Source organism: Bombus bifarius, unplaced genomic scaffold (genome assembly GCF_011952205.1).
Source record: "Bombus bifarius isolate JDL3187 unplaced genomic scaffold, Bbif_JDL3187 scf7180000008358, whole genome shotgun sequence".
In the NCBI taxonomy this organism is placed as follows: domain Eukaryota; kingdom Metazoa; phylum Arthropoda; class Insecta; order Hymenoptera; family Apidae; genus Bombus; species Bombus bifarius.
In genome coordinates this window covers 245,635-272,308 of record NW_022884611.1, presented here as the reverse complement: position 1 = coordinate 272,308, position 26,674 = coordinate 245,635, and the positions used below count along the sequence as shown (strand labels likewise).

The 26,674-nt window shown below is 28.9% G+C and overlaps 4 protein-coding genes and 2 long non-coding RNA genes across 20 annotated transcripts in view; 2 read left to right on the top strand and 4 right to left on the bottom strand.

Annotated features, from left to right (window-relative positions):
* The window catches only part of LOC117212709 (eIF-2-alpha kinase GCN2), a 29,866-nt gene extending 29,308 nt beyond the window's left edge, over positions 1-558 (top strand). For both annotated transcript variants that reach the window (XM_033457711.1, XM_033457712.1), the window contains one exon: positions 313-558. In XM_033457711.1, the coding sequence (XP_033313602.1) occupies positions 313-439 (127 nt within the window). In that variant the 3' untranslated portion in view covers positions 440-558. The remainder of the gene's footprint in view (positions 1-312) is intronic.
* LOC117212712 lies at positions 489-1,025 on the bottom strand. Its single transcript, XR_004488513.1, has 2 exons — positions 915-1,025; positions 489-617 (listed from the first exon to the last, which is right to left on the bottom strand). It is a non-coding gene; the product is annotated as an uncharacterized LOC117212712 (long non-coding RNA).
* A 115-nt stretch (positions 1,026-1,140) lies between these two features.
* On the top strand, positions 1,141-10,139 carry LOC117212708 (WD repeat-containing protein 81). Of its 5 annotated transcripts, XM_033457710.1 has the most exons (24): positions 1,183-1,268; positions 1,373-1,610; positions 1,951-2,107; positions 2,211-2,466; positions 2,550-2,712; positions 2,801-3,214; positions 3,298-3,498; positions 3,588-3,733; positions 3,812-3,999; positions 4,077-4,657; positions 4,866-5,287; positions 5,474-5,767; positions 6,091-6,251; positions 6,327-7,001; positions 7,082-7,257; positions 7,340-7,412; positions 7,536-7,620; positions 7,741-7,870; positions 7,948-8,119; positions 8,229-8,638; positions 9,076-9,369; positions 9,439-9,588; positions 9,657-9,763; positions 9,857-10,139. In XM_033457710.1, exons 2-24 carry the CDS (start codon positions 1,395-1,397, stop codon positions 10,086-10,088), a joined length of 5,703 nt encoding a protein of 1,900 aa, XP_033313601.1. In that variant the 5' UTR covers positions 1,183-1,268; positions 1,373-1,394; the 3' UTR covers positions 10,089-10,139. The 5 variants fall into 5 exon arrangements, with proteins under 5 accessions (XP_033313597.1, XP_033313601.1, XP_033313600.1 ...); XM_033457706.1 differs by having other exon boundaries at positions 1,141-1,202; positions 1,371-1,610; positions 7,340-7,620; positions 9,857-10,088; XM_033457709.1 differs by having other exon boundaries at positions 7,340-7,620; positions 8,274-8,638.
* On the bottom strand, positions 9,046-9,462 carry LOC117212711. Its single transcript, XR_004488512.1, has 2 exons — positions 9,321-9,462; positions 9,046-9,253 (listed from the first exon to the last, which is right to left on the bottom strand). It is a non-coding gene; the product is annotated as an uncharacterized LOC117212711 (long non-coding RNA).
* Positions 10,140-10,163: 24 nt separating the features above from the next.
* LOC117212710 (RAD50-interacting protein 1) lies at positions 10,164-14,315 on the bottom strand. Its single transcript, XM_033457713.1, has 12 exons — positions 14,043-14,315; positions 13,684-13,922; positions 13,445-13,618; positions 13,242-13,376; positions 12,886-13,147; positions 12,572-12,797; positions 12,271-12,436; positions 11,932-12,097; positions 11,638-11,858; positions 10,956-11,121; positions 10,743-10,876; positions 10,164-10,460 (listed from the first exon to the last, which is right to left on the bottom strand). Exons 1-12 carry the CDS (start codon positions 14,169-14,171, stop codon positions 10,277-10,279), a joined length of 2,202 nt encoding a protein of 733 aa, XP_033313604.1. The 5' UTR covers positions 14,172-14,315; the 3' UTR covers positions 10,164-10,276.
* A 3,446-nt stretch (positions 14,316-17,761) lies between these two features.
* On the bottom strand, positions 17,762-26,545 carry LOC117212682 (forkhead box protein J1-A-like). Of its 10 annotated transcripts, none has more exons than XM_033457639.1 (5): positions 26,298-26,545; positions 26,132-26,200; positions 19,651-19,963; positions 18,965-19,143; positions 17,762-18,854 (listed from the first exon to the last, which is right to left on the bottom strand). In XM_033457639.1, the coding sequence occupies exons 3-5, from the start codon at positions 19,895-19,897 to the stop codon at positions 18,432-18,434; spliced, it is 849 nt and encodes a 282-aa protein (XP_033313530.1). In that variant the 5' UTR covers positions 19,898-19,963; positions 26,132-26,200; positions 26,298-26,545; the 3' UTR covers positions 17,762-18,431. The 10 variants fall into 10 exon arrangements, with proteins under 10 accessions (XP_033313530.1, XP_033313532.1, XP_033313526.1 ...); XM_033457641.1 differs by having other exon boundaries at positions 19,651-19,933; XM_033457635.1 differs by having other exon boundaries at positions 26,132-26,545.
* Between the last annotated feature and the right edge of the window lie 129 nt (positions 26,546-26,674).

Below are 26,674 nucleotides of genomic sequence, written 5' to 3'. Positions count from 1 at the left end.
ATGTACCTATTGCAGTACTTGTACTCGGAAACTCCATATCGGTGATTGTTTTAACAAATATCACTGATTAACTTCTATGATTTAACAAATATTACTTTACAAAATTAAAATTTTTTAATTTTTGTACACTATAAGTAATATACAATAAAATATATTTGTCCCAAAATAATTTTTTTATGTCAAAAGTGACATTAAATATAAACTTCAATTAATTGATATCACCAGAAAAATATGCCGACTGCAAAGGGTTAATACCTATTTAAAACTAATTTACAGATTTTTGTTAACGAAAATTTTTGTCTGCTCTTTTAGACATCCAAGACATAAAAAGTACATAAAGGAGATATGTGAAGAAATGCAAGAAGTAAGGAAAGAGAAACAAAGACCTGTATTAATACTATATAGTTTAATCAATAATCAATATATGACTCTCTTATAAACTAAATTTTTCTACACAAAACATGAACATATGAACATGAAATGTCATAGACGGAGAAATTTGTAACTAAAGTTACAAACTGATTTTTAATAAAATAAATCATTCTTTTTTTACATTCATTCATTTTTCTGAAATTTTTTATTTCTGTAGACCTTTCTTTGTCTTCCTTTCAATAAAGCTGCAATGAAAGAAAGTAAGATAAATATAAATATTTTAAATACATACGAATATGATTGATTGTTTATATCTTCAATTTTATATGTTATTATAATTATACAATATAATTAAAAATATTTTCATTTTGATTACTGAAAAAATTGAAATAGAGGAAAGTGTTATAAAAAAATATTTGAGAATAAACTTGTTTATAATTCATTCTATGATAATCAACTTTCTTCTCCATTTTTATTATTACAAAAATTATTAAAAATTTTCCATTCATTGTAAGTAAGTATATATGTACATATATACTTACATATTATACAGACATGAGTAAAGCTCTGTATAATATGTATAAGCATATCTTTTCGCGGAAATTATAGGTTATGCCCTAGAACAATATAATACGTAATATTACATGTAATAAGCGTAACAAAAAATTTACGAAATATTTTAATAGAAAAAGAATCGCGCTGCATAGAAAGTTATTTTTGAATACATTTCAGCTTTGATTTCAATCATTACGTATTACAAAATTGCATCTAAATATGGCGTCTAGTGTCAGCTGTTCATTTGATACAAATCAGCTGTGTTTGGCGTTAAAAAATAATAAACATACGTAGTAGATGTTTAATGAACTAACTTTTCGCCTTATTATAGTGCAGATACGGTATGAATTTAACGATTAAACAGTGTTACATTACATTTCTTTTTATTTAAACTTAAAAATTTAAACAGAAAAAATATATAAATCGGAAAATTTTATCTTTGTAGATATAAACCATAAGGATAAAAAATGGATGTAATGACAAAAGAGTTGCTGGTACCCACAAAATATATAAAAGTAATAGATGGTAGAATTTGTTTAACCATTCATAAAAATTGGTTAACCAGTTTAGTTAACACAGGTCCGATCTCTTTTATTAATCACGAACGATTAAGTGAAGATGAAATTGCAGCTTATCCTACACTTGAAGATCTGGGTCCAGACTGGATAAGAATATATGTTAGAGTATGTTAATTTATATAGATAAAGGCACTAACTTCTTTAATTTGTTTTAAATACTTTTTCAGTTATGATGGAATATTTATACAGCTTTTTTGTCTTTTGTAAGTTATAAATACAATAATATGGCAATTATGATATATGTATATTTTATTAATTTTTGCGTGCCAGCCACAAGATGAGATTGATTTACATAGATTTCTTATTCACACTCTTATTCAACTTTGCTATATGCTAGATTCAATTATGATATTATTAGCTATAATTAAAAGTATTTTGTGTAATCTATATTATTAAAGTCCATAACATTTTTAGAGATATATGTGATAATTATTTTAATTCCTAGATTTATGAAAAACAGCATAAATATGCTGTTCCACTCCCAAGAGGAAGGAATATAAATGGAAATACTCATTCAGATCTAACATATTCACAATTAATGCACTATGTTGCAGAAACTAATTATAGAAATTTGTGGAAAGAATGTTATAAAAAGTATTACAGTATGTAATACAATTAATTACTCTAATTATATGTTGGAAAAATAAATTTATTTTTTTGGTTTTATATGTACATATATATGTCCATTTTTATTTGTACGTACAGGTCCATGGAATTGCATAGAACATAGAGAACAATACAATATAACTGCTAATGTAAGCGATATATGGATTATGCAAGAAGTATTGCAAAAAATGTATGGTTGTACTTTGGTACAAATACAAAATGGATCAGTGGTATCTGTGTTGCCTGGTACACCAACCGAAATACATTGCAATCTTCTTCCAATATTGTTTGCTATTGAAACTACATCTGCCTTCCTAACATTACATGAGCAAACTGCAGAATATTCTCTCCGTGAGTAAGTACATATTATATATTCCAACTGTGATTTCTTATTAATTTTGTAATTGATTATCTGTTAATTATTTATTGCTTTTAAAGGTGTGTAATGTACAGTCCTGCTGCTTTAAGTATGAGTCATGGAAAACCATTGTTTTTAATATATCAGCTATTACAATTATCTAGAGATTTACATGATCGGGGTTTAGTATTAGGTGAAATTACCCTTAGTGATATATTACTTATGGATAATTTTACTATTCAGGTTAATATTCACAAGATTTTTATAAATATCTTTTATTAATTTAATTTTCTATTGAAATTATAACTACTTTCCCAGATTTTATTGTTAGGTGTTACCAAAAGTAAGTGACAATATATATATAAAACCTGAAAATGAACATTTCAAAGTTTCTACTAGTCAGGAAATTAAAGTAAAAAATTTTAATGGCTGTAAAAAGAATTTAGATACAATTTCATCAAATTCTATAGTACAAGAAAATTTTAAATTTGGAATAAATGCAAATATTGAAAAATTGTGTGAAATGTGGGTGTATAATTGTATTAGTAATTACGATTATTTAACTGCATTGAATAATTTGGCTGGTAGAAGATACGGTGATCCAAGTTGTCATCATGTAATGCCTTGGGTCACAGATTTTACATCAAGATGTGGTGGTAATTGGAGAGATTTGACAAAATCTAAATTTCGATTGAACAAAGGTGACAGACAATTAGATTTAACATTTGATTCACAATCAACTGAAGTATGTATATGAACAATATTTACCAATTAAATTACTTGATACAATAATTATTTAATTAATTATAATTTCCGTAATATTTGCAGGTGGGGCATCATGTATCAGATGTATTATCAGAAATCACGTACTACGTTTATCTTTCTCGTCGCTATAATAAATCTGTCCTTTGTAAATATGTACGATCACAATGGGTGCCAGGTGAATATCCTGCCTCGATACAAAGGTTACATGACTGGAGTCCAGATGAATGTATACCACAATTTTTTACTGATCCTAGAGTTTTTAAGGCAAGATAAAAATAATAAAATTACATAATATAGTTTACATAATATATGTAATTAGGTATAATATGTATATAACTATTTGAAAATTACAGTCCATTCATGAAGATTTGCCAGATTTAGAAATTCCTGGATGGGCGACATCTCCAGAAGATTTTATTGAAAGACATAGAGAAGCTTTAGAAAGTTTTCATGTTTCTGAAAGATTACATCACTGGATAGATCTAACTTTTGGTTATAAGTAAATATTGCTTGTTTATTCTAACATTGATTGATAACATATATCAATGTTATTATTATTCATTTTTTTACATTATAGATTATCCGGTTCAGCAGCAGTAAAATCTAAGAACGTCTGTTTGCAACTTGTTGACAATCATACTACTTTAACTAACTCTGGAATTGTTCAACTTTTTACACAACCACATCCTCAGAAAATCATTCCTTCACCTTATTGGTGTAAGATCCCACCCCGACTACGCTCATCTTTCTCAGTCAATAAGTATAGTATGTCTAATATGAGAGTTTCAATTTTTTGACATAATTTTGTTTCTTTCTAAAACTAATACAGTAATTTATTATAGAAAGTGATCAATCTGGGAATAGAACTAGTGATGATGAAGGTCATAGTTCTGGATTTGAAGAAGAAGAATTACCAACATCAATTATAAATACATCGAGATCGTCTCCTTTGGTCTTAAGTCGATTATTAAGTCGTTCTCGAGGTTCTTTACTCACTACTGAAGACAATGCTAAACAAGATAAATCTACAAGTCAGACAATAATTCTTCCAAAAGATTATAACCCTGTTACAGCTATTTTGCATGTGGAAACTATGCATGCATTTATGAATAAAGTAAGCTCTCAAGTTTATAAACCGCAATTTGAGTTACATGAGTCATCCACAAATTACAAACAAATTGTGGCTAGTGGACGTATTAAGGAACAACAAATTCTCGGTTGTTTAATTTTGGAAATATTTTTGTCTAATAAATTTCGAGCAACATGGAATGTTGAAAAAGTATCATTTGTAAAAAGACTTGCTACATGCTTAAACATCTTGAAAATGTCGGCTGATAGTCTACCTAAATGTGTAAGAAATGCTGTTGCCTTATTGCTTCAAGTTGATATTATACCAAATAGTTACGATATTGATAACATAGAAGTAAGTATTTCTCTAAGTAATTATTATAATAAATATTTAATGACATTACTTTATATTATGTATTCATCTCTTTCTATATTATATTAATCTATTATATGTTGATTAATAGATTATTAATATATATATAACATTATAAATTTGTAATATTTTGATTAGATTAGATATAGTTATATTGTATAATAAAATTATATATTATGTGATTTTTCAGGTAACTGATATGCCTTTTCGTTACCCAACTATTACACACATGGGTCTACCTCCACCATCTGCACATCAATTTTTACAACCAATACTTTCTGGAAGTTTATTTCCATTTTCCAAGTATTATAAATATCTGTTTAATATTGTAGAAATGTTACAAGAATATAATAATTTAGTTCGTGAATTAAATTTTATAATGAAGTCTGAAGAAGATATAGATTTTATATGTAAGACAAAAACAAAATTCCTTTGTAAGATCAGTGAATGTAAAGTTAAAGCAATTGCAAGAGAATTAGAACATGTATTGTTCCATACTGGAGTTGCAAGGGAAGCATATTTAGAGCTAATAATGCCTCATATACAGCAAGTAATGGAAGAACCTTATAGTGCTGTTTTGGCTGCATGGCATTTATTTGATCCTATTGCTAAGTAAGTTATTTATAAATTATAAGATTTTTCGTTCATTTTTATGAATGTTCAAATATTCATTATAAAATATTATACTTTATAATAAAATTAAATAGCTTTCTTTGATATATTTGATATTTATAATATTTTAATCTTTTTCTAATTTACTATTTTTTTTAATGTATTGTATAATTGGTATTTTTCCAGAGCATTGGGTCCTCGAGATACTGCACAAACATTCCTTTTATCCATTATGAAATTATATGAAAATGGTTCCTTTATAGATAATTTTGCTCATGCTGATATTCTCCCTTCAGGATTAATAGCAAAATTGAAAACTACGCGTTTATATCATAGAAATTTCTTGCTTAAGCTTATGGTAAGATTGGGTTTACGACGATTTTTGGAAAATTTTATTGCACCTCTTGTGGAAGCAGTTGGAGGCTACAGAGATTATGTGCAAGGATCTCCAACATATATTCATAAAACTGGTAATCTCAAGTAAGAAAAATCACATACAAAATTTTTAAATATATAACAATTATATTACAGTAAAATAGTTCTAACATAAATTACATAATTTTAAAAGGAAATTAATTTAAATCAATATATACACAACATGCATATATAGTTAGACTTGAGACTTTCACTGTCCAGTATTACAGAATTTGTATACTCAAAGCATCCCGGTGTAAGTTATTCTTAATATTAATATTAACAGCAGTGTATTAATTGACTCCCTACTAAACATACTATACCAGCGTATATGTATAAATATATCCATTAATATGAATAGCTTCTGATGAGTTTATTTCCTCTTACAGGAGTTGTGATTTAAGTGGGATATGTAATGATGGAGAAGGAATTTTATCTCCTTTAGATGAGGATTTTTCTGCAGATTCAGAACATAATATTACTTTATCACCTGTACCTATAACTGGTGACTATGCACGTGATATAAATTCAGCTGACAATGATGTCGAGGGTAAGCGATCAAATATAATAAACATACATATATTTAAAAAATTGTAAAAATTTTTATGTACTTTCCTTACTATAGAAGTATTTACAATGGAAACAGAAGAAAGTTCTTGGATATCTCTAAATTCTGGTGCAACATATGATATTGATCTAAATGTTGATTTGAGTTTGAATCTAAATGATGATTTAAATGAAGAGGGAAGTAAAATTTCACCACTGAAATCTGTTAAATCGCCAACAATTCCTATACCAAAAATATCCAATTCTTCCAGTAAATCTCTGACAGAGTTTAGTAATATTGGTTGTCATGTTGGAAGTAAGACTTCTAATGATGAATTTACTTATGGTGGATTTGGCCATCCTACTAATACTTCTGAGGAAACATGTACTATAGGAGTTGAAGAACAAAATTCTGCAATATTAAAAATGGATGTTAATAAATCTAGCACTGCAGAACATGAAAATATCCAATTGGATCACACTTATCAAAAGTCTACATCGAATGAGTGCACAACATCTGAAATGAGTGCTGAATCTATTATCTGGTTGTCTCATCGACTTGGTCCCGTGCTTACTGCCCGATATTTATCACGAAATTTATTGAGGATGCTTACATTATGTTACACTGGGAAAGAGAACTTAACAATAACCGATGATACTTCCTTGTTTATTGAAGGTATTCCCTGGAATAAGAAAGTTTTACTTGGTGATCATAATGCTAATAAAGTGTTGGAATGCCTTGCAGCTATTGCAGGTTATTTTATTTGTATAATTTATATATGTAATCACCAACTTAAAGTTCTAAAAATGAAGCTAATTTAAATATTTATATAGGTTTATATGGAGAACAAATTATAGTATTGCAATATTTTGCACACATGGTAGAACTTCTAGCGCTTTGTAAAAGAAAGTTGACACAAAATTTAGAAGGGGGACTTATTTCATGTTTAACCCTTTTAAACCATATTACGCCATATCTTAGTGACGCAGTACTGATGGATATACTTCATGTATGATAAATACTGTACAAGTTTTTTAACACTGAACAGTGCATATTTGACAATATACCCAATTTCCCACTTTCCATTTTAGGAACCAATCGTGAAAGCAATACTGTATCCTACAGTTCGTATATTATCATCCACAAGATTCACTTTTCCCAATGGTATAATCGCACGTTCGATAATGACAGAAAAATGTTTAGAAACTTTATTTATGTTTAGTTTACGATTGGGTAGTGTCATTACAAGAAATCATTTAGCTGTACCTATTCAACGTTTTTTTTTAGCATTTGATAAATCATTTAATCAAGATGTTACAGAAAATGTTAAGGATGAGATTCACCAAAAGACAATAAGTGAGCACTTTATAAGGTACATATTACATTACATATTTTAATATTATTTTAAACATAACAAATACATAAACATATGAGAGAATCATATGTTCTACTATAATAAAAGTATAATATATGGATATATGTATTTTTATAGTGTAAAGATTTTAAATGAAGATAATAGAGATATTCTGGGACCTCAAACAAATTTTAATCAAGATGTTGCTGATTCTTATTCTCCTCCAGTTGTAGAAAATATAGATGCCGCTGATACTCAAAAGAATAAGGTAACTAAAGATATTATTTGATAAATTTTTATATTTAATAGTTACTGCAGTTTATTAAATATCCAACATATATTTAGGCACTTGAAGAACTAAAAGCTGTATTTACAACAGAATTTGCTCATAAAACATATATGCTCTTTTATAAATGTATTGATAGTGAAGTAATGGAACAAATACTTAAAAATCATGAACATATACGCAATTTATGTCATAAATATGAGCAAGAAACAAAAACGATTTTTAACACTGGTATATTCTATATTATATTCCATTTATTTTTACTTCCCTCTTTTTACAGTTTTTATAGATCTTTTTACTTAAGATCTTTAATTTAATGTATCTTTCAATTCTTTTAAAGATGACAACAAGTATAATACATCATACAACAATTATAATGTAACAGGAAATACGGAAATAAAAAATAAAGATGCAGTTAATTTTGAAAATATATCAATTGTGGGAAATAGGTTTGCTGTGCAAACGAATGACGCTGGGGATTATGTTACTTCAGAAAACATAATATCTAATCGTGAAGCAAATTGTTCTTTATCAAATGGAAGACAGTTACGAGGAAATTGGTTAGCATATTGGGAACATGAAATTGGAAGATCAGAAAAAGATACAGCATTTAATATAAAACAAATAAAACTCCAAACTTTCAGCGGTCATACTAATAGTATTAGATGCCTGTATGTGTTAGATAATGAGAATAGTTTTATGAGTGGAGGAAGAGATAAGACTGTGAAATTATGGAGTTTAAGAAGTCAGGTAAAATTATACATATGTTATACCAATCCTAAACGTATGCAATGTAATTCTAAAATCGTGATACATCTGAAACGGAGGTGACTTCTTACGTGAAAGTAAATTAAAAACATAGAATAAAACCTTTTCTATATTTTCAATCTACTTTTACATTAGAAATCATTTTCTTTTTGCTTGTACTATGACTTTGGAATAATGCCAAGAGAAAGACAAACAGGCAGAGAAATCTTTCATAATAAAAGAAATTTAAAAAAAAAAGAAAATAAATAAAAACAAAGGAAATTAAAGTAATAAGATTATATCAATTAATGTAGAAAATATTATAATAATAGAATATTAGTGGTATTCAATATAAAAATCTTATATTAATAGATATAGAGACATATATTTTATATATATATAAAAAGAGCTTACACTTAAGTAGCATATTTTATCAATAGGGGGATGGAAACACTGTCACATCCTGTCAGTATACTTATACTGGACATAAAAAGTCGATCCTTGCCCTTACATTCCTAGAATCTTTACGATATGTAGTTACCTGTGATGGCACAATTCATTGCTGGGATCCTTTTATGGGTTCCCTTCTTGGATGTCCAGAAAGCTCACGTCCAGTCCCTGTAAATACACTAGCTGCAAGTCCTCCCCCATGTACAACTTTACTTGTGGGTACAACTGATATTACTCTGAGAGTTATTGATTGTAGAACATTTCAGTATGTCAATGAAATGAAAGTAAGTATTATCATATTAAGTATGCCATTATAAGCTATTTAATAAAATAATTATTTCCTTTTTCTTCAGGTATCTGTAAATCCAACAGGTTTGATTCGATGTATTGCAGTAGCACCTAGTGGTTATTGGGTAGCATTGGGTCAAGCATCAGGTTTTTTAACAATTTTAGATATTCGTACTGGACTTATTATTGCATCTTGGAAAGGCCATGAATGTGAAGTGTGTTATTTCTAAAACATGATCATAAAAATATTCAGTATAGAAATACTTAATTGCTCTTCTTTCAGATATTACAATTAGAGGCAATTAATGAAACTACATTAATTAGTTCTTCACTAGATGAAACTATTGCTGTATGGAGTGCACTAGATGGGAAACTAAAATTTCATATGAAGTAAAATAAGATGTTATCTTTTATTACATGATCAAAGTTGTCGTTTTAAATATATTTGAATAAAGAAATAAATTTTATATTTTTAATTTTTAGGGGCTCCACAGAACCAGTTCATTGCATGACTACGTATGAACAAGAATTAGTTATAGGAACAACTGCAAATCGGATAGGAGTTTACACATCCATAGAAACAACAGCTTCATTTTCATCATCAAAATTAAAGTCTGATACTTTCAAAGGTCTCCTTACGACAATGGCGGTTCTCCCTCTTAATAGATTATTACTATTAGGAGCAGATAATGGTGGAATAACATTAATTTGTTAAATACTATATATACATATGACCTTTAAATATAAATTAATATATATACATAAATTTAATAATTTAAATATACAATTTTACAAATTTAATTAAAGCATTAATGTCTATTCATCATTTTTAAAAAGGATGTAGTATACTATATACAAAATTAAATAATTTCATTTTTTATGACATAGCATAAGGAAAAAATTTTATACATAGGTTATGTCTGTCCTTGTTCCAATTACTTTTAAAGCAAGTTCAGGGGACATTTTATAGATACCAAGATCTGCTAGTATCTCGCGTCCAGCAAGTTCGTCCTCATTGTTCAGAGCTTCAACAAGTAACATCGCTGAACCTAACATGATATTTAATAGAATGCATGCTTCTTTAATCCTGAAATATTATTTGGACAATTAAATATACAGAATATTAAACATATATGTATACTACATAGTGTAAGGAAAGAAGGTATGTTTGAAACAAAATATACAAATTCCTTATGCTAATAAGTATAATGCAATAAATTTGTAATTTGTCAGATTTAAGTATTAAAGAATTAAAATGTTTTCAAAAGAAATTTGCATATTCAGATATTTCATGTTCTCTCTGTCTCTCTTTCTCTCTCACTCCCCCCTTCCCTCTCTATAGATAATATCATAATTATCTGTTACTTACAAAGGAAAATATGATTCTGGTTCACTAATATATAGGCCAAATAATGGAAACAAGTTTCTGAAAATGTCATATTGTAATTGTTCAGCTCCACCCATGTTAAAATGATTTACTAGAACAACTTCTTCTAAAATAAACTGCAATAAAAAATATCTATTTGTATAAATACTTAATATAACGTTAGTTTTTAAAATAATTTCATAATTTATATCTTACTTGATCGAATTGTGAAGCTAAAGTTTTCCAAGCTTGCTGAAATAGTGGCAAAGCAAGTGTGTTGTTCAACAGATTAAGTTGTGTTGCTAATTCTTGAAACATGGAATAGCCACTTGGTGTCACAGACAAAGAAACAATTTCTTTAGTAGACTGCATTGCAAACCATCTGTAGAAAATATGATCCAAATTAATTTTATATTCCTAGAAACTCTATATGTAACTTTGTATATGTAATTATACATAATGAAATACTTAATATTTATGTACGTTTATATACAAATATTTAAAAAATTAACATGATACAAAATAATGTTAAAAAAGAACTTTATCTGTTACTATAATAAATAGTTAACTTATTTAAAACTATACTTTAGAAAAATGTGTTACTTGTCTTCATTACATTATTCTTACTTTCATATTTAATGTTCCATTACTGTTAATAATTATTAACATTTAACATTATAATGTAAAAGACATAATAATTAAAAAGCAATTTTCTTACCAAATCTAAATTTAAAAAATTCAGAGTAAAAGATTTAGTGTCAATATAAAAAAAATATGCGATTATTAAAACCCTAAACTTCTCTACAATGAACATTTTTTCACTTCATACGTAAATATTAAACTGTTATTTTTACATACATAATAATATATAAATAAATTTGGTATTGAACATCCGTACTTATCTGTTCTATATGGTCTGCTTTTTGCTTTTACATCTAAAGATACAGAATCACTAATTTCATTTATTAATTTCTTTTCTAATCTTCTTAAGAGAGCAACAGCTTCATCAAATACAGAACCTTCAACTTCTCCTACGTTTGTAGTAATATCATTTCCTTTCAATGTAGCAGTTTCAACTGTTTCAAACTGTTGCTTGAAGAAGTATAATTGCAAAAAATGCTAGAAATAAGAAATTAGATAATATATAAAAAATATCTCTCTGAAACATGTATTTTATATATAAAATACTTACTACTGTTACACCCCACTCTTCTAAAACAGTTGCCACATAATGTAATGTATTAAGAATACATGGCATAAGAGATGTTAAAGGATCTTCATAATTTTCATGTAATAATTGAAGCAATCTTACTCTCCAGTCGTCAATTAATTCTAATTGTAGTTCAAGGAACTGTAACCTGCAAAAATAAAAAATTCATGTACATGTTCAAAAATTTTACGTCAATAGCTTTTGTCCGAAACATTTTTCAAGATATTCAAGATACTTTTCAAGTATGTACTTATATATGTATATATATAATTGCACAATATAATTTTATCGTATAAATGATCGTATATATTATCCACTTACCTGTGCCCTGGTTGAGGTAAATGCTTATACCTATCAGAAATTGTCGTGAGAAGTGTTAAAAAAGCATCTGCACATTCAGTTACTTTCATATCATCAGTATCGGAGCTTGGTAATTTGTCCCAAGCTGTATTTGAACTCAAAATGGCATCCATTTTTTCGGTTGCATCTGATAATATAATACGAATAAAATGTTTAAAACCATTTTAATAAAAAATTAGTTTAACATTTCATATGAAATTATAATATATTAAATAAATGATTGCTTAAATAAAAAATAATAAAAAACATTTTATAACATTACATTTTTTTTCCATGTTAATCCACTTTACAAAAATATGAGCTTGTGTAAGTACAAAAACAGTAGCTGGTTGAGTTGAAGGATAAAATAACGTCTCTCTCAATTCCCGTTCAAAACCTAAAGCTTCATCAACCAAATGAGCAAATAAGGCATCATCGTACTGCACTATCGATAATTCAGAATGTAGTTTTTCAACTGCTAATTGTATTAAAGCTCGCATGAACTCGACCTATCACGACAGAATATATACAAAATTTTATTCTATGTTTCAATGTGTAAATAACAATAAAAACAATGTATATTCAATTGTATATTACCTTCATATCTATATAATTGAGACCTATTGAATTTGCAGCAGGTTGTACATTTTTCTGGACCCACTGAACATGATCTTTAATCCAAGTTAATATTTGAGTAAAGAACCATTCAGGTTTATCTTGCCGATTTGTTAACTTAGAACCTGTGAAATGATATATAAATCTTTGTCTAAGTGGCCGTACTAGCAATGAAATTGGTAAACTCACAGGAGTAAAATCAGTTAATAAAACTGATGTTACCACAGACTTTGCAGATTCTTCTCTATACATTTAGTCAAAGATGAAATATATCTATTCCAACAACATAGATAAACTTAATAAAATACGAAAATAAAATTTATGCTTTATAAGGATACGGTAATTGTAAGTGCAATAAATATTCTGTAAGTATTTTAAATTTTATTAATGTTTCTGGCATAGGAGTATGTAATGTATTTGCATTACTGCCACAAAAGGGCCACTTTAATGTTTTTAGTATATCATTATATTCTCTGAAAATTATTATTATGTATAATTAATCACATATACATACGTAAATACATATATACATATTGCATACTTGGACAATTTATCCTTTATAAGGTTATGCCAAAAGTGAAGAGTTTCTTTGACATAATTTTGGAGATAATGACAATTTGATGATCGTAGTTGACAACTAATATTTGTAAGGTCCGCATATAATGAAATAGTTGATTCGTCATCACCATTTGTCAGAGATACTTGTATTTCATCACTAAAATCATAATCTTTTAAAGTTTTAAATAATTGTAAAATATAAATAGTTGAATAATAATTTACCTAATATTTTCAACATATTTTATGAAATTTAGATATGATAAAGATTTATCCAAATAACTTATAACGTCAATAATTTTTTGCATTTCAAAACTTTTATCATTTTCTTGCATTGTTTCTTGTATGTTACCTCTGAACTCTGCAGAATTTTCTTCCAATTGTTGAAATTCAACACTAATTTTTTCAACACTTTCTATAACTGCCTTTACTTTTGACGGAGCTTCAGTCGATGCCATTGATAACTAAAAATTTAAAAGACCAATAACTAAAAACATCTTTTGCACTATGTTTGCGAAGACATGTAAAAGTATATATTATCTTTGGCAAAGTCCTAAAATAATAATATATTTTTAAATACATACCGACTTTTCAATTTCATTTTTCTGTGCATTAAGGGATTGGTGAAATTCGTATATTTTATTAAGCCCTTTCAGATCATTTCCTAATTCCATATTAAATTTTTGTATAATTGTTTCCTTTGTATCAACCATAATGTTACACTGTAAATATTCTACAATATGTACATTAAAAGTTTGACAGTTTAAGGTTATGATACTTAATTTTGTGACATATATACGTGTACTTAAATACGCTACTATACCGATTATGATTTAGAACAATTCATAGCAATTTTTCACAGTTTTATTGTTTTCGAGTCAATTGTTATTTTAATTCATAATTAATGTCATGCTTTTATTTAACAATCGAATCTATTCAAAAATATTATTTAATAAGTGCAAACATTTCAGTTTGCTATGTTTTAAATATTTGATGTTATTATTTCTAAACTTGTAAAACATCATTTGTATACATATGTATATATATATTTATAGGTTATAACATTTTATTTACATAAAATAAAATCTATTATTGAATTGTCAAAAATATTGTATTGCAATAAAAATTTGTCTTTATGTAATGTATGATGTACATGATATTATACGTACATATGTATGCATATATATAGAATTTGGTAGAAGTTAAAGCTTTTTCTTCCAGACTGTTCCAGATTGTTCCAGATTGTTTAATTTAATAAATATATTAAATATTTTGTAATAAAAGTTTTTCCATGTTTTTTGACTATTTCATAATTTTGCAAATATTATGATATGTTTAATTTACTTCTGATATAATTGTAATCGATCATTGCTTTTGGTTTTTTAATAATTTCTCTTCGTATCATGAATTTTTAAAAGAATTGTTATATCATTTTCTTCCATTTATCTTCCATTGGGAAATGAATAGTTTTTTTAGGGAACCAATTATTTCACTTTTTCTATCTCATGAAAATGGTTTTATTTTATACAACATACTCAAATTTACATATAATTATCAATTAAATCCATTTTATAAAACATGAAATGTACTTCAAATTCAAATACTCGAGTTTACAAGAAAAATAAGGTAAGTATATACCTAAATATACTATGATAAAGGTTTTACAGCTGTTTAAAAAAAAATATTACTCCGACTTTGATGTGAAACTTAAAAGAATAAAAAGATTTATGTACAAATTATATTATTAAAATACGTGAAAGACTACAATATGGGCTAGAATGGAAGTTTCGCTTTTTGTATTTAGTCAATAACTATTTTCGCTGCAATAAAATATCCATATGCAAAGTATTTACTATTTTATGGCAAATACCTACATTTCACATACAATTCAATATAAAGTGATTCTTAGAAGTTACGATCACCTTAGTGTATAATTATTAAATCATGTGCACACGTAATCACTAATTACTACTATACCTATATTTTTTTTCTAATTAAGAAAGAATAAAAAGAATCTTCGATAAAAATATATGAAATAGGAGAATATATAGTGCGCATAAAAATATTTTATTTTATAAAATGTCGCAAACAACATCTGGACGGAAATTAATTTCAATTTAAATCAGATACAGAAATATTTAATATAATCAATTAGTCACCATTTGAATCGCGTATAGTTAATTCTTCCGTTATTTGTCTTTCATTATTTATGATCAATAAATAATTGCCATTCGATGTCCGATCTGATAGAAATCATTTGTAGAAAATATCGATTGGTTAACCTAATTGAAAAATTATCATATTTCACGACAATATCAGGATTTTATATAAAAAATTTTTAGTATTAAGTTTTTATGATTATAGATTGTATGTCATAAGTGCATCTAGTAAATTTCAAGTCGTTCTCAAAGGGTAAGAGGCATTTTTATATCAAATTAGTCTGAAACGAAAGAGACATTAGGCACCTACTCACACTTATCCTATTCGTCTACTCTTTAAAACTTGGAGGCTGAGCCTTTTTAGAAGTTAGATGAAGTAATTTACTAAATGACGTGTAAAAAATTTTTGAAAGAATTGCAATTGATCGGAATCGCGAAGAAAATTATAGTTACAGAGATTTCTTTTTGCAACCTTTTTATCTGAGCCTGTAATCAAAATTAAAAAAATACGGTTTCCAGATTTATACTACATGCTGAAAATTTCACCGATATCGCTTGTTGCGTAAACAAGCGATATACATCGAAAGACGTAAGAATCTTTGGATTTATTACAGTTGTAAGGTATAGGCCCAATGTCGTGAAAAACTGCAATTCTCATCATTTTTAACCGTTTGTAGCTAATAGCAGCGTTAATCGATTTCGATGGAATTTTCAGTATGTAATACAGGGTGATTGGTAATTGATGGTACAAGCGGAAAGGGGGTGATTCTACGCGAAAAAAGAAGTCGAAAATATAGAATACAAATTTTTCGTTTGAGGCTTTGTCTTCGAGAAAATCCACTTTGAATTTTCGCTCGGTACGCGTGCACTTTATCGCGTCTCGTTATAACGGATCTCACTGTAGATCGTTGTCTCGATGGAAAAATTAAAAAAAAAATTTTTTTATTCTATATTTTCGACTTCTTTTTTGCGTAGAATCACCCCCTTTCCGCTTGTACCACCAGTTACAAACCACCCTGTATAACTGACAAATCTACAAAATGTATTTCTTAAATTTTCATTACAGGGAAATTAGTCTGCAGCGGCACGCTAATAAATTCAAATCTTATTGCTGTTTTGCCTCGGAGCATCAATATCGTAGGACACACACATATTGTATTAATAATCAAACTCCGAGCAAAACAATGTCGCTGTTACTTTCAACCGTCAAACGCAGTCGAGATCAAACTTTCCGACTGTCCTCCGACCAGTATAAATAAACGAGCGAATTGACGAGGAGAGAGTTTAGCAATCGAAGAGTAAGCATATCAACGCATCAAAGTGTATACGAAGTTTCTCGACACACGCGCGTATTTATTCCGATTAATTATATACCAGGATTTGTGGTTTGTATCAAGGCATTACAAATAAAGTGCTCACAACACTTAGAGTATAATATTGATATTTGAGCTACCTCATCCGCTACAAGTCTAATTAGGAAACTTATTCATCCAACTTGTCCAAAAACTCGAATCGTTCAATCCAATTTTAAAAAAGTTACTTTTTCTTTGTTTTAAAGGGCACATGAATATAAGTACGAGAAACTGTACATCTATGTGTAGTATACATAAAATACTTTGTACATGTTTGACTATAACTTCCGTTGCTGATTTCTAACGTCTTTTTTTCAACGTGTTTCGGATAGACGATATTACGGACTACGCGATATTAGCAGCACTTACCCTACGTAGCTATGTATCTAGATATAGTCTTGCACAAATATGACGATGTAGAAAAGTATTACAAATCGTAGACAACTTTTTGTTACCTTTCATTATCATTAATTCATTATCGCGCACAATTTGTTTTGGAATTTTATGTCTTCATATTCTGCCATTTGACTATTTCATACATGTAGTAAGTAGGTAGGTATATTTGTTTTTATTGTTGCGAAATACTAGTAAATGAATTATGATCGAAGTGTTGATTATTACATTCTAATTTCCCGGAATAATATTCCTTTAATTCTTTTACCGACGCAAGAAAATTGCTTTGAAGAGATCAAAATCGAAGTACAATTTGTTTACTGGTAATATTTATGTATTTATAAGGCACTTTGTATTTTATTATTTTGAAGCAGGAATACGAAACATACTCTACACGAATTAATCGACTTGGCAAATGTATGATACTATAAATATTTATTCTTTATTCGAAGGCACACTGCAAATTACTGTGTTACAAATATATTATAATTATTTTTCATACACAGTATTATTAACTATCAATTTATCGTAGAATTTTCGTCTAATAGATATATGTATGTATTCAGTCAAGTAATAAGCACAAATCATATTTTCGTATTAACAAATATTTCAACGGTGATAATTATCGTTGTGAATAAATAAATATTATTTTTTAAATTAATTTAAAATAAATGAAATACATTTTATATACACAATTTTTCTGCCCTTTCGGAAATTTATCGTCCATCGGCACCACGTACGTAGGTACAATAAACTTAAATAGAGTAATACTGGGCAAAATAATAGTTTCTTATTCGTTTGAAATATCTCTCACTGTCAGTTAATATTCAAAATGAAAATATTTATAACATCTTTTAAAACATTCAAGTATCTACCAGATGCATAAGTATGTATAATCGTTTGAATCACGTATCGAACCTTTAGAAACTGAAGCCGCTTACTTAAATTTGTTTCATATTGGTGAAAAAGATTGTAAACGTATCTATAAATTTGTAGGATAACGAGTAGTTAAGAAAGTTAAATATAAATGTCAGAGTTTGTGTACAAAGGGCTTTAACCGGCCAATCTTTTAAAGAGTATCAAGAAGAGAATCTAAGAGATCCAACTGATTCTCATCCCAACCCGCAGTAGCGATTAACAAACCAGTGAGATCATCTTCGCTTAAACTAACTTGGGTAGAATCGGGAATTTCTGAGAGACAGTCTGGAATTGGAGGAGATACGCTACTGGGCGGTGTCTCGTATAACGTTGACGGACAGTTGATCGATGGGGCGCCATTGCTTTGAATATTGTTCGTTACCATCGTCTTTGCAGCTGTTAGCTTCTTTGATCCACGAATTCGTTGAGACATTGTTGCGCGTCGCTTCGATTTTCTACCTTCTTCCATTCTTTCCAAATCTAACTTCCAGAAACCACCTTTGCCTGGTTCATCCTTTGAACGTGGTAACTTGACAAAACACTTGTTCAATGATAGATTGTGTCGAATTGAGTTCTGTTTAAAATAAAGGAAACCGCTGTTAGATGATATCTATTTAATTGCAAGAGATTATGTTCGCAAATGCATATTTTCAACATTGGAATTTATCTTATTTTTAACTATACCTGCCAAGCTGGATCAGCATATTTATAAAATAAGAAGTTTTCTCGAATCCATGCATATATATTTGAAAGGGACACTTTGTTATTATTTGCACGCATCGCCAAGCAAATGATCGTCGCATACGAAAATGGCGGTTTTGCGTCAGGGTCAGTTCGATACTTCTCGGCATTTGCAGCCAGATCTGAACAAATAAAATTATTTCACGTTGTTGATGCTTTGCAGGCATAATATTTCTAGGTGCCGATTTTCTTCGCTTCTCGAATATTTTTATGTTTATATATGTAGATTTATTTACGTAAATCAAGTATGCGTATGTAAATACCTATACTCAACATTATACCGAATAGTAGCGAGTAGGTAGTTACTTACATGTACAAGAAAGTATTTGCTAGATTTGATAAACGAACGGTATTTAAAAAAAAGAAAGCGAATAAATAGATACTAGTTAAAAAATTATTTATTTTCCTATCTGTGTATTTATGTATGTAGCTATTATTTCTTTAGCCGTAGACGTATATTTTATTAGCCATATTAAATTGTTACGATACTCCTAAAAAGAACCATCTGCAAACCTAAATTCAACGAGTCAAAATTTGTGGTAACAACAAATTTCTACTTTTTATAATAATACAGTTTATGACAATACAGATACCACGAATAACAACGCAATGAAATCAATTTCACTTACCTAATTCGGCCTTAATTAGGGGTGAAAGTTTCTTTCTTGGCTGTCGCGTTACAGGAGGTGGAGATGGAGAACAGGGTGGTGTTGGCAAACTAGAAGCACTTGTAATGTCAAGCGATTGTAGCCATGAAAGACTTGTCAATTCTGCCTCAACGCCGTAATCGTCATCATGCATATTTTCTTTCATAATTGATACACCACGATTCGTTGGTTTCTTAGTATCGATCGATTCTGCCTTCATTTTCACCATTTTTCATCGCATATGTATCGAAGGCGTGCTCAGAGCCTGGATGAAAGTATCCATATCTATACATAACTTATTAAACATATTAAACAAATTATTATTTCAGTGTCTAGGCTTTTCATTAACCCTATTGTTATTATTTAAAAATTTGCGGACATTGGCGATATAAAGTGAGAATTACATTTCTATACAATTTTATATTACGCTTAAGATATACGTAACTATTACAATTGGAATAACAATTAAATTGGATCGAATATTATTAAAAAGATCCATATCTACAATAATCCGTTTAAAATAAATTTATGAAAATAAGATACTTTACATATAGCTGATTATACTAATAATCCAATGATGTTATAACAGAATCTAGAAGACACAGACGTCGACATGTACCTACTTATTAGTAAAAGAACAAAACGAGAGTCTAAAAGACCTTTTTTTCAAGATTGATTCTATCGATGACAAAGGATATATCCATTTCATTTATGCATCGAAATTCGCTGATATCCGATATTAGGTAGGACTGATATTGCAATATCCAGCGAAAACAATTAGACGGTAAATCAATACGAGAGTTTCACGAAGTGCGGTGTTCAAGCAAAATTCTTATTTAAAAATTACAACACACCTCTAAACGTTCCCCAAGGTAATACATCGAACGCAAATTAAGATCCTTCACAGTAAAACAAACATTTGTGCGAACTTACAAAAAAACTTGTGAACATGAATCCGATTACGATTTATTACATCATATACGTACATTCTCACCAATGTATAGAACAAAACATGTAAACCGCATGATCGTTCGAATGAAACTAGTACCAAGGGGTAACGAAAGCCCTGATAATCCCCCACTTTGAATCTACTTGCTTGCCGTGCTGTAAACCATTGGCCGTGGTTGGTGTGCGTGACAGGTGTTGGCTCCCTTTTGCAGGTGGACCATATGTACTTACACGCTGTTCAAACCTGCGTGCAAACGCAAACCTTTCCCTTCTTTTAATTTCTTGGACAGTAAACGGGGGAACTCGACCTCGCATTTTTGCTTCTATCCTTTCCGCTTTATTTTATACAAACTTTGCCAACGAAATAAAAGGTGAAAGTAATTTTCTTAGAAGAAAGGGTTCTTTCGGTCTACAACAGTTCCTAAATACTAAACTAAATAAGGCATATGTATATGTCTTAAATAGGAATTTGTTTATAATTCGTTGCATCATGTATACGTTCTTCTGCAAAGTTGAAATAGCTAACCAACCTAATAGGGAAAATAGTTGATAGTTAAGTACTACCTATATAGCAATAAAATCAAAACGTAAAAAGGTTCAGGATTATCATGGAGACTGTAATTCATCGCAGTGATATTGTTTTTTTAAATAATATCTCATCTCTACGTAGTCATATACCTTAATTGATTTTAAGAAAATCATTTCAGAAAAAAAAGAAACTTATTAACTTTAGAAACTTCTCGTGTTATAACGTATAAACAATTTACTGTTTTATATAACACTTATATTTGGAATTTTTAAGCGGATACTTATACTTACATGTGATTAAATACATATAGGTACGTATAATTTTTTATGCAGATATAGTTTAGTAGCTTTATCTTTTTAATAAAGTCTGATTATAATTTTCCGCTTATGTTAAAAAGCTGGAAATACTATTTGAAAAAGTTACGTACTTACATATCTTAGAGAAGAGACTGATTTTTACTGTAATTTCTTCAGCAGAACTTTTTTAGAATACGTTTTATAACGTCGATAGCGGTGAGTAATAAAGGATACTTTATATCAGATCGTTAAATAATAAATATGTATACAATATTTCACACGCTATGTAAGTATGCAATTGTAACTACATACATAGGTACCTATTCCTTATTTACGTTACTACATTACCTTTCTTAAATTTGTTTACATTTTTAAAGACTTTATAACCGTAATCCGCAATCCTAATTTGATGCAAAGTGTTAGAGCTTTGAAGTTTATTACAACAGATAGCAAAATCTTCAACTATTCGATCGCTATTACAAATATTGATTTAAAAAATATATGTAACGATATCATACGAGGAAAACTCAACATAAATAAACGTATTTATGTGATATTTTATTTGAAAAATTATTATACAGGCTTATTATTATATGAGGCGACTCCTTATGAAAAAGTAAGAAGAAAAAAGAATCAAATTTTTTCACACGACGTTTCGTTTTCGAGAAAATTGTGTTTGAAAATTTATCAAGTATGCCTGAACATGACTAATTACCGAAATAGGTACGAGTAAACAATAAGCAGGGAATTATTCTACATACAAAAATAAGTCAAAAATGTCCGTTCGAGGCTTCATTTGCAAGAAAATAAAGTCTGAACGTATTTAACTAAGAATTCACGTATGATAAATATTCAAATTCATTTTTCTCGGAAACAAAGCGTCTTGTAGACCACTTTCGTTCCGCATTTTCAATTTGTTTTTACACGTAGAATAATGTCCTGTCGATTATTTATTCCTGCCCAGTCCGGAATTAACCATGTTCAAGTATATTTTAAATTATAAATTTTCAAAATCGATTTTCTTGAAAACGAAGCGTCGTATGAAAAAATTTGATTCTTGCTTCTTCTTACCTTTTCATAAGAAATTATTTCATGCCTGCTTCTAAATGTTATTCGGTCGTACTCCATATAGTTATCACGATTGTATTGCAAATACCTCTAACACGAATCGTCATCGCAAGTAGAACTTATAATTTACGTAGCTTCATATCTGTCATTCTATTCCAAAAAGTTGAATACGTATTCGAATGCATCAATCAAATAGGTATACCTAGGTGTAATTTTTGTATAAAAAGAAATTGTTTTAGTGGGGTTAGGTAAATGTAAAATACAAATGAATGACGCAAAGTTTGTTTGTAATATCTTTAAAAGAAATATTAATTGGAAATACACTACAATTCCCTATGTAGATGATGTATTCTGGCAGATATAAAACAATGTAAATAGGTATGTATGTACTATTTATGTTAAGAGAAAAAAATAGATTGATTTGAAGGTTACAGTCTGTACTAGAAATAATGATGATCGAAGTGTACATATATGGGTAGTAATGTCCAGAAAGTATGTAAATGAAAATCAGATGGTCATATGCTTCATTGTCAGTAGGGGTGGTCGCATAGCTTGAACGTTCTGGTACAGGTACTTTCATTGATCGAATCAGGAAGGCAGTGACCGTCACTTGCGATATCCCAACGTGAAAGAGAGGGGAGAGAACCGTAGCTATTCGACGACGTTAAGAATGGCGTGTTAAATTTCAGAAGCCTGCTTATTATTGGTTGATGTCCGTTAGGATCGTTAGGACAAAATTTTCCTGACAAATTTACACGAGATCCGAACTCAATTTTACCCTACACGCAGGTTCATGGTGTGGGCGTTATCCAATGGTTGACCAACCCTCTCTATTCGTGGAATCACGAAATAGTCTTAAATATTGTCAAATAAATTATATGTATATTCGTTCGATTCTGGTTCAGATATTGCTTCATATTTAAGCACATCACACATTTTTATCTATTGTAATTTCTAACTAAACTTGTAATTTTCGCCGATACATGTATATTAATAACAAAGGCACATAATTTGAATTATTTCGATAACTTTCTAATAAATGAATGCATTTAAAGAAGGCCACGTGCTACGTTATTTGTCAACGTACTTTTTGTCTCTTCTTCTATCACTTGTGTTTTTCGAAATGTTTGTACGATGAAGTGGTATTAAACGACTTTTGGAAAGATTCTATCACCTGACTTATCAAAATTAATTCACAACGAGCACGTATCAAACTGTTTCTTTCCTGAGTTGGGGTTGCTTGTCAAGATCCTATCAAGCGATCGCCCACCTTACATCTCTAAATTTAACTCTTTTACATTTCTCCTTGCGGTTCCATGATTTTTACGAAATTTAATCTACTACTTCTAAGGATGTGCATCGATAAATCTAATGATCAACGTTCATAAAACAATACAGCCGTGTATTTTTAACAATATTTGACATTAAATATTCGATTAAAAGATATACCGTCGTTCAAAGCTTTTCAATTTTTGAACTTTTAAGATTTTAATGATATCCATACGTAAGTTTATAAAAATCATAAATGTAATAAAAAATAAAAGATATTGACAGAACGATAAATATTTTATTTGTGTCTGCTGTTATTCTATGAGTTTCCCAAACAATTTTAACTATCCACAATTTTCGCAATAAGAGGAAACTTGATTTTCACTTAAGAGAATTGAAGGTAACCCTGAGATTTCGAAAAATACGAACGATAAGAAAAAGTGAAATCATGCATCGTCTTTGAGTCAAACATTCATCCGAATCAATTTTGCTTAAGGTTATTATTATTGTCACTTACGTAGTGATCTACCAAATTGTACCTACATTATATATAGTTCCAGTTACGTTGCTCACTCTGTATAACTAAAATATTTCATAACACGATTTCATTCTAAGCAAATTTGGATCTAGGGAATCTACTTCTATTATTATATCATAAATTGCACAGAAATATCGGCAAAAAATTGTTCTGTAGCAAAGATATGCAGTTTTGTAGCCAATACATGTCTAATGGAATTGATAAACTTCCTTGTGAAAAAATATTCTACATATCTATTACATTGAATAGATAACCATTATAATCTACTCTAATATAGAAAATATGATCGTGTACCTCTGGTAGGTATATATAAATCCAATTTTGTATTTCCAATTAAAAAAATTAGAAAAAGATAGATTCGATACGTTTCAGCAAAATTCCATGCTGTCTACGCAGTCCAAATGGAAGTATCTACATACACGATCAATAATCTCCTGGGAACATCCGTTCCCTTGCTGGCCTATCCAGCTGGCCACCCCTGCAATAATGGTAGCACCAGCAGCACCAACAGTACCAGCACCAACAGTAGTAGCACCTGCTATCCTCCCCGTACCGCGTCAGGTTGTGACTCATGACCACTTTACGTTTTACCACCATCTATCATTACCAATTGTCGCTAAAATACTTTCATAATTCCTTCCTCTTGTAATTTTATTTCACTGCTTACAAACAATCGCGTGATTACAAATTTTTCATTATTGTTTTACTTCCTTTTTTATTCTATCCTCATCGTGTACAATCGTTTACACCTTCCTCCTCCCTTCTTTCAATAATTCTCAGTTAAATATTACTTATTACATAATATGTTATAAAGCTAAATTTCGTTTTCAGTTTTCTATCAAAACTTCAAGAATTTCTAACTCTCGTTTTAATAAATTTCTTTAGATTATAAATACGCACCTAATTAGGCGTTTAATTGCAAGAATATAGAATATGAAATTTATGATAACGAAACTTTTTAAAAAAATTATTGCTGCGATTAGTACAATGCTGTTATCGGAAATATTTTCTCATAGAAATGTTAAAATCTTTTCTTTTCTACGTAGCTACTTACATACCTGTATTAAAATAAATTAAATGAAGTAGAACAATATTAAAAGTTTCAAGAGGGTGCATATGTAAGTACTAATATCGAGAACCTATATTATAAACAACTTATTTCTTAGTTAGAAAGGAGTATTTCCTTGAAAAGCGTTGATCGACTAGAGATCGATAGATTGTAACATATCCCCTTAGGAAATGTTTATAGGTCACCACATGAAAGATGATGTGGACGTATTTCAATGGTTAACTTAAAAGACCAGATACTACCTCGCAACATTACAAATATAGACGCGAATGGGAGTATAGATTTTAGGAGAATGATGGTGCTTTTATAAAATATTCAAAGAAATTGATTCCGACTACCACAGCAGCAATAGTAACGGCAGCTAGAATAATTGTTATATCAACGATATAGATTTAGCGAAGTTTTTAATTATAAAACGAATAACTATATTCCTTTCAAAATTCTTAAATATTCTTAAACAAAATATATATCGCAAAAGATATATAACTTGGAAATAGAGATTTTCTATCGTATACCTACTATAATTAATTTTAGATAACTTCCTATTTAAATAACAAGTTTCTATTTCGAAACATTATAAACTACAATATATAAAGCATGATCAGGTATAATATTACTTTAGGTACCCCAAATAATATTCGGATTTATGTTTTATTTCGGCATTTTTCCGAGTGAAATATGTTTTTACCCGAAAATATTATGCAAATACAATGGTAATCATAAATTCTAATAAACTTAATACTTACCGATATAAATAATTATTCACGTTAATCCATGCAGAAAAGGTCTCGCTCATAATTAAAATTATCAATTGTCTATAGTTAATGGTATATTTAATTAATAAACATTTGTTATAAGTACGCAATCGGTACAAAAGACTTAGGTAAAAATTTGAATTAAAAAATGTGTTACCTTTGAAGCTGCCATTATATACACTTACACTAGCACCCACTGGCATCGTACTATCGCCATCTTCTTATTACGGTAAACGGTACCAGTGTACCACCATACAAGTGCATTTAAATATATACTTTATACTTATATATATTATAGATACACACTCGTAAAGATTATTGATTGTAGTTAAAATTTACTGTTAAAGATATTATGCGTACCTATGTATATGTATATATGTATATACTAAATGCATAGTACGTATATTATAAATATATAAACATAATTCTATTACAATAATGTGAATAATTCAATTTAAAAGGAACAAAAGACCATTTTCTTGAAAAAAAAATTATCTATTTGCGATTAATAATATCTTATAACTTCAATTAAAA